The 14,495-nt window shown below is 39.2% G+C and overlaps 1 protein-coding gene and 1 non-coding gene across 3 annotated transcripts in view; one reads left to right on the top strand and one right to left on the bottom strand.

The window, feature by feature from the left end:
- Positions 1 to 14,495, bottom strand: part of LOC126469949 (cullin-1-like) — a 233,353-nt gene that overhangs the window by 77,150 nt on the left and 141,708 nt on the right. For both annotated transcript variants that reach the window (XM_050097359.1, XM_050097358.1), the window contains exons 7-8: positions 9,120 to 9,219; positions 546 to 700 (exon numbers count right to left, since the gene is read on the bottom strand). In XM_050097359.1, the coding sequence (XP_049953316.1) occupies positions 546 to 700; positions 9,120 to 9,219 (255 nt within the window). The remainder of the gene's footprint in view (positions 1 to 545; positions 701 to 9,119; positions 9,220 to 14,495) is intronic.
- Trnas-uga (transfer RNA serine (anticodon UGA)) lies at positions 1,919 to 1,993 on the top strand. Its single transcript has one exon. It is a non-coding gene; the product is annotated as a tRNA-Ser (tRNA).

Here is a 14,495-nt window from a genome sequence, read left to right as displayed (position 1 = left end):
CCACTTTTCTATACAAATATTTGCTATTTAGTTTTAAGGATTAATTTTGGCACAGTACTTATTAACTTCATTCATTATCATCACAACTCTATTGTTCCTTTTACTCCTAGTATTTACCCACTTGTTACTTATTCTAATCCCAGTGTGCCCTAAGATTTTTCTTTCACTTATTGCCTCTTTCATTTCTTGCAATGACTTTTTAATGTGAAAAATACCAAGCTGCATCATAGTTTGGAATCTAAATTAAACTGTAGGTCTCCCTGTAACTGGCTGAGTAAGGCAAGGACACACCATCTAAAATAGGACCAAGCCTAATAAAACCACTGTGGTATTAAAAACAACTTTTGTGTTGGAGGTGTATTTATTAACCACTGTGTTATGTTGAATTAAACATGTGTACAATACAACAGAATATAGTAAACAAACTTCCACTGCAACCAGCACATATTTTCACCTTGTTAACAACATAAACTTTCTAAATTGGTTATAAAAAATAAATATATTGTGCGGAAAGTCATACTTCTGTACAGCAAATGCATATTTACCCTCTTCATATATTCAGGAACTGAACTGTACCGAAGAAATTCTGTGCTTTCTCGGGTATAGTATCTTTCTGTATCAGCCAGAAATACATCTTCAAATGCCTCCTTGTAGAGAATCAAGTTCTTTCCTTTACCTTCTGGATCCTCTTCATTTGAACCTGAAATCAGAAGACCAATTTACCATTCAAATAATTACATTTTTATGACTACCGTAAGATAATGTTGCACAATAGCATACTCATTATCACACACATTTAATATGGAATAGAGAGTTTTATAAAAAGAAACCTCTCATAAAATTTCACAAAGCAAGTTTCTATAACAAATAGTGTATTATGAGAACAAATGCAGTCCTATTGAAACTTCCTGGCAGATAAAAACTGTGTGCCGGACCGAGACTCGAACTCAGGACCTTTGCCTTTTGCGGGCAAGTGCTCTACCAACTGAGCTACCCAAGCATGACTCACCCCCGTCACACAGCTTTACTTCTGCCAGTACCTCCTCTCCTACCTTCCAAACTTAACAAAAGCTCTCCTGCGAACCTTGCAGAAGTAGCACTGCTGAAAGAAAGGATAATGCACAGACTTGGCTTAGACACAGCCTAAGGGATGTATCCAGAATGAGATTTTCACTCTGCAGTGGAGTGTGCGCTGATATGAAACTTCCTGGCACATTAAAACTGTGTGCCGGACTGAGACTCGAACTCAGGACCTTTGCCTTTCACGGGCAAGTGCTCTACCAACTGAGCTACCCAAGCATGACTCTCGCCCCATCCTCACAGCTTTATTTCTGCCAGTACCTTGTCTCCTACCTTCCAAACTTAACAGAAGCTCTCCTGCGAACCTTGCAGAACTAGCACTCCTGAAAGAAAGGATAATGCAGAGACTTGGCTTAGACACAGCCTAGGGGATGTTTCCAGAATGATATTTTCACTCTGCAGCGGAGTGTGCGGTGATATGAAACTTCCTGGCATATTAAAACTGTGTGCCGGACCGAGACTCGAACTCAGGACCTTTGCCTGTCGCGGGCAAGTGCTCTACCAACTGAGCTACCCAAGCACGACTCTCACCCCGTCCTCACAGCTTTACTTCTGCCAGTACCTCGTCTCCTACCTTCCAAACTTAACAGAAGCTCTCCTGCGAACCGGCACACAGTTTTAATCTACCAGGAAGTTTCATATCATTGCACACTCCTCTGTTGAGTGAAAATCTCATTCTGGAAACACCCCCTAGGCTTTGGCTAAGCCATGTCTCCGCAATATCCTTCCTTTCAGGAGTGCTAGATCTGCAAGGTTCGCAGGAGAGCTTCTGTTAAGTTTTGAAGGTAGGAGACGAGGTACTGGCAGAAGTAAAGCTGTGAGGACGGGGCGTGAGTCGTGCTTGGGTAGCTCAGTTGGTAGAGCACTTGCCCGTGAAAGGCAAAGGTCCCGAGTTCGAGTCTCGGTCCGGCACACAGTTTTAATCTGCTAGGAAGTTTCATATCAGTGCACACTCCGCTGCAGAGTGAAAATCTCATTCTGGAAACATCCCCTAGGCTGTGGCTAAGCCATGTCTCCGCAATATCCTTTCTTTCAGGAGTGCTAGTTCTGCAAGGTTCGCAGGAGAGCTTCTGTTAAGTTTGGAAGGTAGGAGACGAGGTACTGGCAGAAGTAAAGCTGTGAGGACGGGGCATGAGTTGTGCTTGGGTAGCTCAGTTGGTAGAGCACTTGCCCGCGATAGGCAAAGGTCCCGAGTTTGAGTCTCGGTCCGGCACACAGTTTCAATCTGCCAGGAAGTTTCATATCAGCGCACACTCCGCTGCAGAGTGAAAATCTCATTCTGCAGTCCTATTTCTTACATGCTGATGTCATATTCCCATTTCATCTTGCCATATTAACATCAAGTTCCAATTTACTGTATTTTGCCAAGTGGTAGTAATTCCACACTTGACAGGAGAAAGTGGAAGAAGGAAAAAAGTACTTAATTTATCAAATTTTTCTCTGATAAATATTTCCAGCCTAATAGCCAACAAATAATGTGAACAGTGACCCCTGATTTCATATACCATAAATCTGTATGGAAAAACAAAATATCTTTTTTAAAATAACACACAGAGTTTCAAACTTTCACAACAACCAGTACAGCAAACCATTGCTTACATGCTTTATCTACTGCTACTTTGGACCCTACTCCCCTCCCCCATGGCACCTTGTTTTTGCAAGTGCATACATTCCTCATATTTATGTGGTACCAAAATATAAGTGTAATCCAAACTAGATCAATATTCAATTTATTAAAATTGTGGTCTGCCTCAACTAAATTCATTGCACACAGAATGAGTAGGCAGTATGCTGTTTGGTATTTAATTTTTGTATATACGTTTATTTCAGCTGTATTGCCTTCATCAGTACATTTGCAAACAATCACATATATTTGTGTTTTATTTAATATATAATTTGTAAAGTTTTTTTTACACTGGATTTGGTACTCATGTCATAACATTGTAAATGGGCATATTTCAACTTTGAGTAAACTATTGCTGCTGTCCGTAGTTCTTGGATGTAATGTTTTCTCAGTAATATATTAAAGTTGTTTGATGATTTAACAATTCACATATATTAAAACAGGTTTTTTATAATTTTGACAGTCATAGAAATCCAAGTTTGACATCTAATATTGAAAACAACCAGCTGTCAAACATGAATTTCTACAACTGTCAAAATTATAAAAAAATTTATTACAACATATGTGCAATGTAAAATCATTAAACACTTAAAAACATTGCTGAAAAAATGTTACATCCAACAAATATGGACAGAAATAATAGTTTTGACATATGTCTGTTTACAGTGCCACCATGTGAGTACCACAATGAATGTAAAGAAAACTTTATAAATTATATAATATGTAAAACATAGATAAATGCAATTGTTTGCAGATGTACTCATGAAGGTAATAAAGCAGAAATAAGCTTACACACAAAAATGAAATATCAACCAGCATAATGTCTACTAATTCTCTGCATAATGTCCCAAAGCAAGATAACACTGGGTGTACATAATGTCTGGGAACACTTCCAATTATTTATTTCACAAGAACCAAACATTGTACAGATATCATACATATCTAATTTTGAAACCCTAAAAGTTTTTTTTTTTTTTTTCATGTATACCACCACGTGTAGTTTGTCTGCACTAGTTGCAAACATGGCGAATTCAGGTACGTTGCTTGGGCCTGGCAAAGAGAAGCGGACACCCCAGTGTGAGTGAGGTGAATGTGGAGCGCATACGAGAGACATTCACAAGGAGTCCAAAGAAATTGGTGCATCATGGATCCCATGAATTCAAAATGGCTCCAATGACATCGTGGAAAGTCCTGCGACAGAAGCTGTCTATGAAACCATTCGAATTGGAGTTTGTGGGTACCTGAACCCAGAGATGCCATATCGATGGATCAGCCATGCTACAGAAGGGGACAGCTATTTCATGAAATGGCCTCGCCGATTGCCAGATCTCACTCAGGGTGGCTTTTCTGTGGGAACACAATAAAAATATGGTGTATGTACTGTCAAGTGATGTGGCAGAGCTCTGGGAGAGAATACGGAAAGTGACTGCAACAGTCGATGATGCCATGGTGGGACAGGTCTGGCAAGAATTCAATTACCATATTGATATCTGCCGGATAACTATTGGTTTGCATATCAAATGATTGAAAGAGAAACTTTCAGAGTTTCTCTTCAAAATGCAATACGTATGACATCTGTTAAGTGTTTAGTTCTTGTGCAATAAACAATTGAAAGTGTTCCCAGACTTTATGAACACCCTGTATATGCTGCAGTTCCCATAATGAGGAAACTTAAATTGATTATGGTACTCCACTCTTGTAAGTAAAACACCAAAAAATTAACATTGTTATGAGCAGGATAGATTGCTGTTCACTGTAAAGATGACATGTTGAGAGCATGTGTGTGTGTGTGTGGGGGGGGGGGGGCAGGTGGAGGGGAGGGGAGGGGAGGGGAGGGGAGGGGAGGGGGTGAGTGTGCTCGTGCATTGTAGGAGGCTCTGGCCAAACACCCAGCATGTGCCTATCTGTGCCTCAGTGTGTCATCTTTAGGATGAGTAACAGCAATCTATCCTGTTCAAAATATTGTTGATATTCCAATGTAGACTTTCCATTGTTTGATTACACCAAAAAACTACATTCAGTCTAACAAAACAATGTTGTTTTAACCGCTCAACTGTGTTCAGTAAACTGAGCTCGGGCTGCCTGGTGGTGCTGCATCACATCCTCGATGAACAGTGCTCGGGCCCGCAGTTGGCATTTTCACATTCTTTTTTGAGAATGGGTTATCAAAAATGATAATTAATGAGATGGACAAATGTGGTGAATGGTTTGTAAGTTCACATGAGGATACCCTGAAACAACAATCGCATGTGCACGGATGGGTACCAACCAGCAATTGAGATTTCTGTTTGCAATGTTATTCCTACAAGGCATAGTTCAGAAACCTGATTTTGAAATGTATTATTCAAGGACAGAAATTCTTGAAACATCTGTTTACCAAAAATTACTCAAAATGTTCAAATGTGTGTAAAATCTTATGGGACTTAACTGCTAAGGTCATCAGTCCATAAGCTTACACACTACTTAACCTAAATTATCCTAAGGACAAACACACACACCCATGTCCAAGGGAGGACTTGAATCTCCGCCAGGATCATCCGCACAGTCCATGACTGCAGTGCCTTAGATCGCTCGGCTAATCCCACGCGGCCCAAAAAATACTGTGTTTGCATTCACTCCTCCAGTAAAAACCTTCACGACACTGTCAAAATAAATCAACTGTAATGTCCTTATTTTCATAGTACACATTCCTGCTTTCCTGCTGCCAAAAGCTTCAAATTGTTGGCAACTTGCAATTACAGCTATCACTTAATTTGGGAGAAGTGCACCAAAACGTTTCAGATTACACAGCACTGCTAGAAATAGCCACAAAGCATGGGAATAATTACATGGGTGCAAACAGACAGTGGCACAAGGAATAGTATGGTCTAAGGGCTAACATACACTTCACAAACAAACAATGGAAAATCCAGGATTGAATGTAACAATATTAGAGAAGGAAAATTGCTACTCACCATATAGAGGAGATGATAAGTTGCGATAGGCACAACAAAAAGATTCACACAATTATAGCATTCAGCCATTACGGCCTTTGTCAGCAATATAGACACACACACACACACACTCCCGCAAATGCATCTTGCACACATGTCTGCAGCCTCAGACAACTGAGTGTGATTTCAGTTGTCTGAGACTGCAAACGTGTGTGCAAGTTGCATTTGCATGCATGTGTGTGTATGTGTGTGTGTGTGTGTGTGTGTGTGTGTGTATTGCTGACAAAGTCCTTAATGGCCGAAAGCTATAATTGTATGAATCTTTCTGTTGTGCCTGTCGCGACTCAGCATCTCTGCTACATGGTGACTAGCAACTTTCCTTCTCTAATATTGTTTCTTCACAAACAAAAGTTTATATCTATCATTGTATCTTGTGTACAGATAATGTAACACCACCATCAATGTTTGAACCTCTCAACAAGCATTTAGGCACCACAATAATAAATTAAGATAGTTTTCTGATAGCACATTCTATTTGTAGTACATGAAAGTACAGTTCCAGAGAGTGCATTGTTGCTCCAATTTTAAGTGATTTAGCTAAGATTGCTGGAACAGCTCAGTGTGTGATATTATCCTGACACATCACTACACCATTTAATCTTATCCACACTGTCATTCTGTGTCAACAAGGGTTGACAGTGTGCAGTGGTGCTCATCATGTGGGCGTTCATCACAACACTTGTTTACTGAATATGTTTGTGTTACTAACAGTGAAGTGAAAAATCTATCTTAAAGCAGTTGCCTGTGCAATGACATGAGCTGTCTGCTCAGTATGGCTCATAGAAACTCACAGGGCTAGCAACAGAGCTAGGTTAAGACTTCCTGATGGTAACATGGTGAAAAACCTAAAACTAGACTGGACAATCCAAAATTAAATCCACACACCCATCAAAATCAGGTCTCATGAAAAATTTTAACCAAGTACAGCTGCCAGCATGAATAACTTTGAAGTAGATATCCTCAAAGTAGTGAAGCAACTTAAATCACTTAATAAAAGCAAGTCTTCTGATCCAGACTGTATACCAATTAGGTTCCTTTCACAGTATACTGATGCAACAGCTCCATATTTAACAATTACATAATATTGCCTGGTCAATGAAAGGCGCATACCCAAAGACTGGAAAGTTGCATAGATCACACCAATATTCAAGAAAGGCAACAGGAGTAATTCACTAAATTACAGACACATATCATTGACATGCAGCAGGATTTTGGATCATATATTGTGTTCGAACATTATGAATTACCTTGAAGAGAATAGTCTATTGACTCACAGTCAACACAGATTTAGAAAAATTGTTCTTCTGAAGCACAACTAGCTCTTAACTCACACGAATTGTTGAGTGCTATTGACAGAGGATTTCACACTGATTCCATATTTTTAGATTTATAGAAGGTTTTTGACACTATAGCTCACAAGCGGCTTGTTATCAAATTGCGTGCTCATGGAATATTGTCTCAGTTATGTGACTACACTTGTGTTTTCCTGTGAGAGAGGTCACAGTTCATAGTAACTGATGGAAAGTCATTGAGTAAAACAGAACTGATTTCTGGCATTTCCTAAGGTAGTATTATAGGCCCTATGCTGCTCCTTATATTTATAAATTATTCAGGAGATAACCTGAGCAGCCATCTTAGGTTGTTTGCAGATTGTTGGTTAATTTGGGGCCAGAGGGGACCAAACAGTGAGGTCACCAGTCCCACTGGATTAGGGAAGGATGGAGAAGGAAGTTGGCCGTGCCCTTTCAAAGGAACCATGCCAGCATTTGCCTGAAGCAAACCTAAATCAGGATGGCCGGGTGTGGGTTTGAACTATTGTTCTCCTGGATGCAAGTCCAGTGTGCTAACCACTGTGCCACCTTGCTTGGTATTTGCAGATGATGCAGACATTTATCGTGTAATAAAGACATCAGAAGAACAAAACCAATTGCAAAACAATTTAGATAAGATATCTGTATGGTATAAAAATTGGCAATTGTCTCTAAATAATGAAAAGTGTGATGTCATCCACATGGGTGCTAAAACAAATCAATTAAACTTTGGTTACACAATAAATCAATCAAATCTAAATGCCATATATTCAACTAAATACCTAGGAATTACTATTACAAAAAACTTAGATTGGAAAGAACACAGAAGATGCAACAGATCTACTAAGGAGATTGCCTACACTGCACTTGTCTGTCTTCTGGAGTACTGCTGCGCATCAAGAAAGTTCAAAGAAGGGTAGCACATTTTGTATTATTGAGAAATAGGGGGGGAGAGTGTCACAGACACAATACAGGACTTGGGGCAGAAATCATTTACACAAAGGCATTTTTGGTAGCGGCAGGATCTTCCCACAAAATTTCAGTCATGATCTTTCTCCTCTGAATTTGAAAATATTCTGTTGATGCTGACCTACATGAGGAGAAATGATCATCATAATAAAATAAGGGAAATCAGAGCTTGAATGGAAAGACATAGGTGTTATTGTTTTCCATACACTGTTCAAAAGTGAAATAATGGAGAATTAGTGTGAAGATGATTCAATGAACCCTCTGCTGGGCACTTATGTGTGATTTGCAGAATAGCCCTGTAGATGTAGATGTAGATGTCATCCGAGTGTAATATCATTCACAGTCATCCACACAATAGAGCGCTGAGCAGCACAAGTACAGAATTCTCCAGCTGCTCATTGTCATTCTCTATTGAAATGTTATCAGAGAATTATTACTTTCGGATGACTCTACGCACATGCTCAACATATATCTCCCCAACGTATTTCTTCAGTGCACAAATACAATAAAAAGTGTCATTTGTCATGTCTCAGCTCAGTTGAGTGAGTCGTGGGTGGAAAAAACACGTAAATGAGGTGATGTACGTGCTATGGATTACTCCCACACGGTTACTACGAATGATATATCAAACCTGGGATAACAGTGTGTCAATCTTCTTGGAGACAGCATGACATGAATGATATGAACGTGTTTTAGTGCACAAGGTGACAACACTGTAGTACCATGTCAGAATACAGTGTTTGCTCACCATAGAACAAGGTGTATTTTTGCCATTATCAATGCACATTTTAAAAATTCAGGCAGGGAAAAACTTTGAAGTCTGTATGTATAAGTTTGATGAATCTACAGACCAGACTAACTGTGGCACCAGAAATTAAATATTTGCCATGCATGTGACAGTCATCACAGATTTGCAAAATAAGGCAAACTGAAACTGCTAGAGTTCCTTCCCAGAAATATAGTGACAATAAAATTTATTCCTGCGGCCATCATAAATTAGCTGATGGACCCCCTTTTTTTTTTTTTTTTTTTTTTTTTTACCTGTGTCATGAGTAACAGTCATTCCACATAATAAATCTCCATTATCTCTGTACAAAAGACTACTACTAGAGCTACTGCCACTGATAACTAATGTGCACTTACCCAATTCAACATAACAGTTGATAACTCCACTTACTAATCTTGTGTTTATTGTTTCTCCATTACGTTCCCTTTCAATTAATTTCAAAACAGCATTTGTCACCTGAAAGAAACATAAAAAAATCCAGTTTCAATCCATAGCTACACATGAAAACTGTGGTGTAAGAGATAACAAAATTGGCCAGCATACAGTGGTCTTCAGTGCCCGATTGCAGGGTTTTCTGTTTTAATTGTTCAGCAACTTACTCTCCACTAAAAAGCATATGAGAAATCAACATGATTACACTCATGGTGTGGCAAGTAATACAGGAACAGAAAGGAGTTATAGTTTGGCAGTTTACCTCCAATTGTGTATATGTTGCTTCTGTTCTTTCAGAAATGTCTCAAACAACAGACACCATTTTGACCCTACAGCCAATATGAATCAGGATACAAAGGAATTAAAGATATTAGCTGCCATTCAGCACTGATTTACATCAATGGGGAAAGTCTGAACTGCAGTGCAGCACAAATTTTCAACTTGCGCCATTGATATTAATCAATGCCCACTGACAGCTAATGTCTTTAATTCCTCTGTGTCTTACTTTCAGATGACTGAAGCTGTACATCTATCATAAAGAGATTTTTGCCAACAAAAGGAATCATGATGTATGCACCAAATTAGGAATACAGAGTGTAGTTACACATCAGTAAATGAATTTTTGCTTAAAACAGAAAAACAATTTTATACAGCCTGGAGTAAAAACTACCATTAAAAAAATGGGTTTAACATCTTGTTAACATCCATCATTACCGATGACCAAGTCATTACAGGCATAGCACAAATTCTGATTGAACAAGAACGGGGCAGGAAACTGACTTTGGCATTTTCAAAAGAGCAACCCAAGGAATCAGCTTAACAAATTCACAGATACCATGGAAAACTTAAATTCAAATGATTAGATGGTGATTTGAACTCTGCTCTCTCCTAATGTGCATCTAGTACCAATACCAATGTGCCACCTCAATTGACAAAAAACATGAAGACCCATAAGCAGTGAAAGCATCAAAGGAGAATGAAAGAAGCACTTGTGACATAAGTGTAATCAAGATACACATTAATACATGACATGTATTTGCAGCTGAAAATATGTACAACTATCAGCTGTACATTTGAATCACAATGAAAATCTGCTTGATGACTCAAACCCAGTATTCCCACTTACTGCAAATGATCACCTTACCATTATGCTATCTGAGCATGATTCATGGCTGGACCCAAACTTCCATTGTACATCCATTATGCATATTCCTGTACAGGGGAGAATATTAATTGAAAGTCACCTACCCAGTGTCGGCTGATAAATATGATATTGCAGAGCCTGTGTTGTTCAGAAGTATGATTCTGTGTTCTTTCGGACATAACTTAAAATGTCTCCCCTGCACAGGAATATACATAATGGATGTACAAGAGTAGGCTATAGGCACATGGACAACAACATACGGAAGTCTGAGTTCTGGCCATGAAGTGTGCTCGGATAATCTAATGGTAAGGCGACCAATTGCGATAAGCAGGAAATCTGAGTACAAGTCCCGGTCTGGCACAAATTTTCATTGTCCATATTTGCAACTGTGAATACATTTCATGTATTTCATAATGGCTGTAGTTGTCACAGTGCCTGTTCCTTCAGACATGCATGCATGCCTGAAGGAACTCTGCATCATACTTCTGAACAACACAGGCATTGCAATACCATACAACTGAATGTTTATGACAACAGTTTCATATGATCAGCAAAGTGACTTTGCCAAAAAGATCAGCTGGTAACCATACTTTTATCGATATCCATCTGCTGTTTAATGCCATTTTTATTTGGTGAGCAGTGATCTATCATTATTCAAATATCACTACAATATCCTCTAAGAAAAACCATAAAAAGCCAATGGCATGTTACAAATAACCTGCTGGCCTGCATTACATTAAGACAGATGGTTGGTTGGTTGATTTGGGGATGGGGACCAAATAGTGAGGTCATTGGTCCCATCAGATTAGGGAAGGTTGGGGAAGGAAGTCGGCCATATCCTTTCAAAGGAACCAGCCCAGTGTTTGCCTGAAGTGATTTAGGGAAATTATGGAAAACATAAACCAGGGTGGCCAGACACAGGTTTGAACCAAATGCAAGTCTAGTGTGTCAAACACTGCACTACCTAACTTGGTCATGACATTAAGATAAAAATAAAAACATTATTTACAGAAACTTAAAAGCAATTTTTACTGTGGCTTTATGCTGGAAGTTTAGATTGAGACGAAAGAAAAGTGCAACTGTATACTGCTACTATGGAGCTTATTTATTTCAAGACAATATGTTAACCACAAAGTGTGTTGATAATCACTTTCCCTTTTCATACTTTCATATCAGCTATTTAGTTATATTTGATTGGTTTAGTTAGCCACTTGCAGTATGTGTGAAACTGTGTACAGTGCACTTCCCTGCCAATCACCAGTCACTGTGTCTTATGAATACAAACAAATGAAAAAAATTGCAACACCAAAAAAATAATTAATGTTAAGTAATGAAATTTTGGGAATACATTGGTCTAGGTAAAATAGTTAAGTGAATAACATTGCAAGATCACAGGAGTGATACAAGCCATTGCAAATATGAAACACTGGAATATTAATAACCAGTGTAGCTGCCTGAATGTTCAATGTAAGCGTGCAGACATGCATGCACTGTGTTGTACACATGCTGGATGTCAGTTTGTGGGATGGTGTTCCATGCCTGTTGCACTTTGTAGGTCAATACAGGGACAGTTAATGTTGTTTGTGGATGATGCTGAAGTTGTCCAATGATGTGCCATGCATGCTTGACTGGAGACAGATCTGGTGATCGATCAGGCCAAGGCAACATGTCTACACTCTGTAGAGCATGTTGGCTTACAACAGCAGTATGTGGAGAAGCGTTATCCCCTAGAATCCTGTTCATGAATGAAAGCACAAAAGATGGAATCATCAGATTGACATACAGATTTGCAGTCAGGGTGTGTGGGATAACCATGAGAGTGCTCCTGCTGTCATACAAAATTGCACCCCAGACCGTAATGGCAGGTACACGTTCAGTGTGTCTAGCATGCAGACAGACTGGTTGCATGCCCTCAACTGGCTTCCTAACCAACACATTAGCGCCACTGGCACTGAGGCACAGAACCAGCTTTCATCAGAAAACACAACAGACCTCCATCCCGTCCTCCAATGAGCTCTCACATGACACCACTGAAGTTGCAGTCTATGGTGGTTTGAGGTCAGTGGAATGCATGCTAGAGGGCATATGGCTCAGAGCTGTCCTTGAAGTAAACAACTTGAAACAGTTTTTTGTGTCACTATGGTGCCAACTGTTCCTCAAATTGCTGCTGCTGTTGCAGTACGATACACAGGGGCCATACACCAAACACGATGATCTTCCCTCTTGGTAGAGCCATGTGGCTATCTGAAGCCCAGTCTTCTTGCGACCATACATTCTTGTGGCCACCACTGCCAGCAATCATATACAGAGGCAACATTGCCAAGTTTTTCAGCAATATCACAGAAGGAACATCCAGCTTCTCATACATGACCTCATTCAAACTCAGTGAGGTGTTGATAATGATGACTTTGTTGCCTTGATGGCATTCATGACTAACATCAACTCACCACATGCAGACTCAAAGGTAACTAATGCTCATGGCCATTATGGTGTGTATTTAAAACAAAACTGATTTGCATCCTCATAGTGGCACTAATAGAGCCACTGTTATACGACTGGCATGAAATTTGAACAGGCATCATATTTCAGATGTAGAAACATATCTACTAACTTTCATTTATGTCACACAGTGGTGAATTTTTTTCCATCAGTGAGTTAAGATGCTCTAGCTGTGGTAATTGGATCACAAAAGACTGCCATACTTAGATATGTAATTCTTAATGTGCTGTCACTATGTTATACAACCCGTAAAGAATAGATATGAAATCTGAAAGAATAAAATGTAAAACACTTTCACTGAAGGGACTTGTCTGCATATTGCATGTGATGAAAACAAACGATAGCTTTGAAGGCAGTAGGAGAAGGACCTTATTCAATCAAGAGAGCAACCACTCAAATCAACACTTTCAGTTTGCCTGTAGAAGTTGTAGAAGCATATAAAGTTGGAAGCATTTTCAAAATTATTTCATGAACTGTATGGAGAAGACGAGAACAAATTAACTGATTCTTCAGATTATTTGTGGTTTACGATATTACAGATCTAAAATTATCACAGTTATCTTACACATGAGCAAAAAAATCTTCATTCTGAATCACTGTGTTAATGATCAAGATTACAGTTACTATTACTGTATAAGTTTCCAGACTATGAATAAAGAGAACTTCTGTTTGATATCCCAGGACTTTCAAGAGTAGATTAACAGGACCTTATATACAAGGGAGGATTGGAAAGTAATGCACAATAATGTTTTTCTCCCTTGGTACTGCAGCTAGAATGTTGAAATTTTATTAAGGTATAGTTTGAAGTTTGCACTACACAGAGCCGGCCGAAGTGGCCATGCGGTTAAAGGCGCTGCAGTCTGGAACCGCAAGACCGCTACGGTCGCAGGTTCGAATCCTGCCTCAGGCATGGATGTTTGTGATGTCCTTAGGTTAGTTAGGTTTAACTAGTTCTAAGTTCTAGGGGACTAATGACCTCAGCAGTTGAGTCCCATAGTACTCAGAGCCATTTTTTTTTTTTTTTTTTTTTTTTTTTTTGCACTACACAGAGCATTTTGTTTCCATGTTCAGCTGTAACAAGAGAAGCCTAAACTATGAAACAAACAAGGCACACACATTATTGTCATCAAAACATGGCACACATGTTACTGTTATCTACCTGTGAGGAGCAGCAAAGTGTAGTTCAATATTTGTGGGCCAAAGAGCATAAACCAAGTGAAATTCAGAAGGACATGCATGACATGTATGGGAACAACTGTATGGAACCATAGCAATGTCTCCAAGTGATGTGCAAGTTCCTATTATAAAGTAAAATTAGATTATATACTGTTGTATTGTACTACCAATTGCTATGCATGTAATTACATGTTTCACGCAAATAAATTACGAATTACAAATTCTTCCAAGAGGGCCATGTGAAGCTTAGTGATTTGCCACACACTGAGAGGCCAGTAATAACTGAAACCCGCAGTATGTTGGAGCCATTGGGGCAGCAATTTTGAATGACTAATGTTGCAAGTGCAAACATTTTTGCAGCAGTTAAAAATTCCTGTGGTGTGGTGTATGACACTGTTCATGACACTTTGAAATTTCATAATGTTAGTTCTCACTGGGTGCTTAAGAACCTGAAAGATGACCATAAGGGCCAGCAAATGGT

This window comes from Schistocerca serialis, chromosome 3, assembly GCF_023864345.2.
Source record: "Schistocerca serialis cubense isolate TAMUIC-IGC-003099 chromosome 3, iqSchSeri2.2, whole genome shotgun sequence".
Classification (NCBI taxonomy): domain Eukaryota; kingdom Metazoa; phylum Arthropoda; class Insecta; order Orthoptera; family Acrididae; genus Schistocerca; species Schistocerca serialis.
The sequence above is the reverse complement of the archived record's forward strand: the minus strand, read 5'-3'. Positions and strand labels throughout refer to the sequence as shown.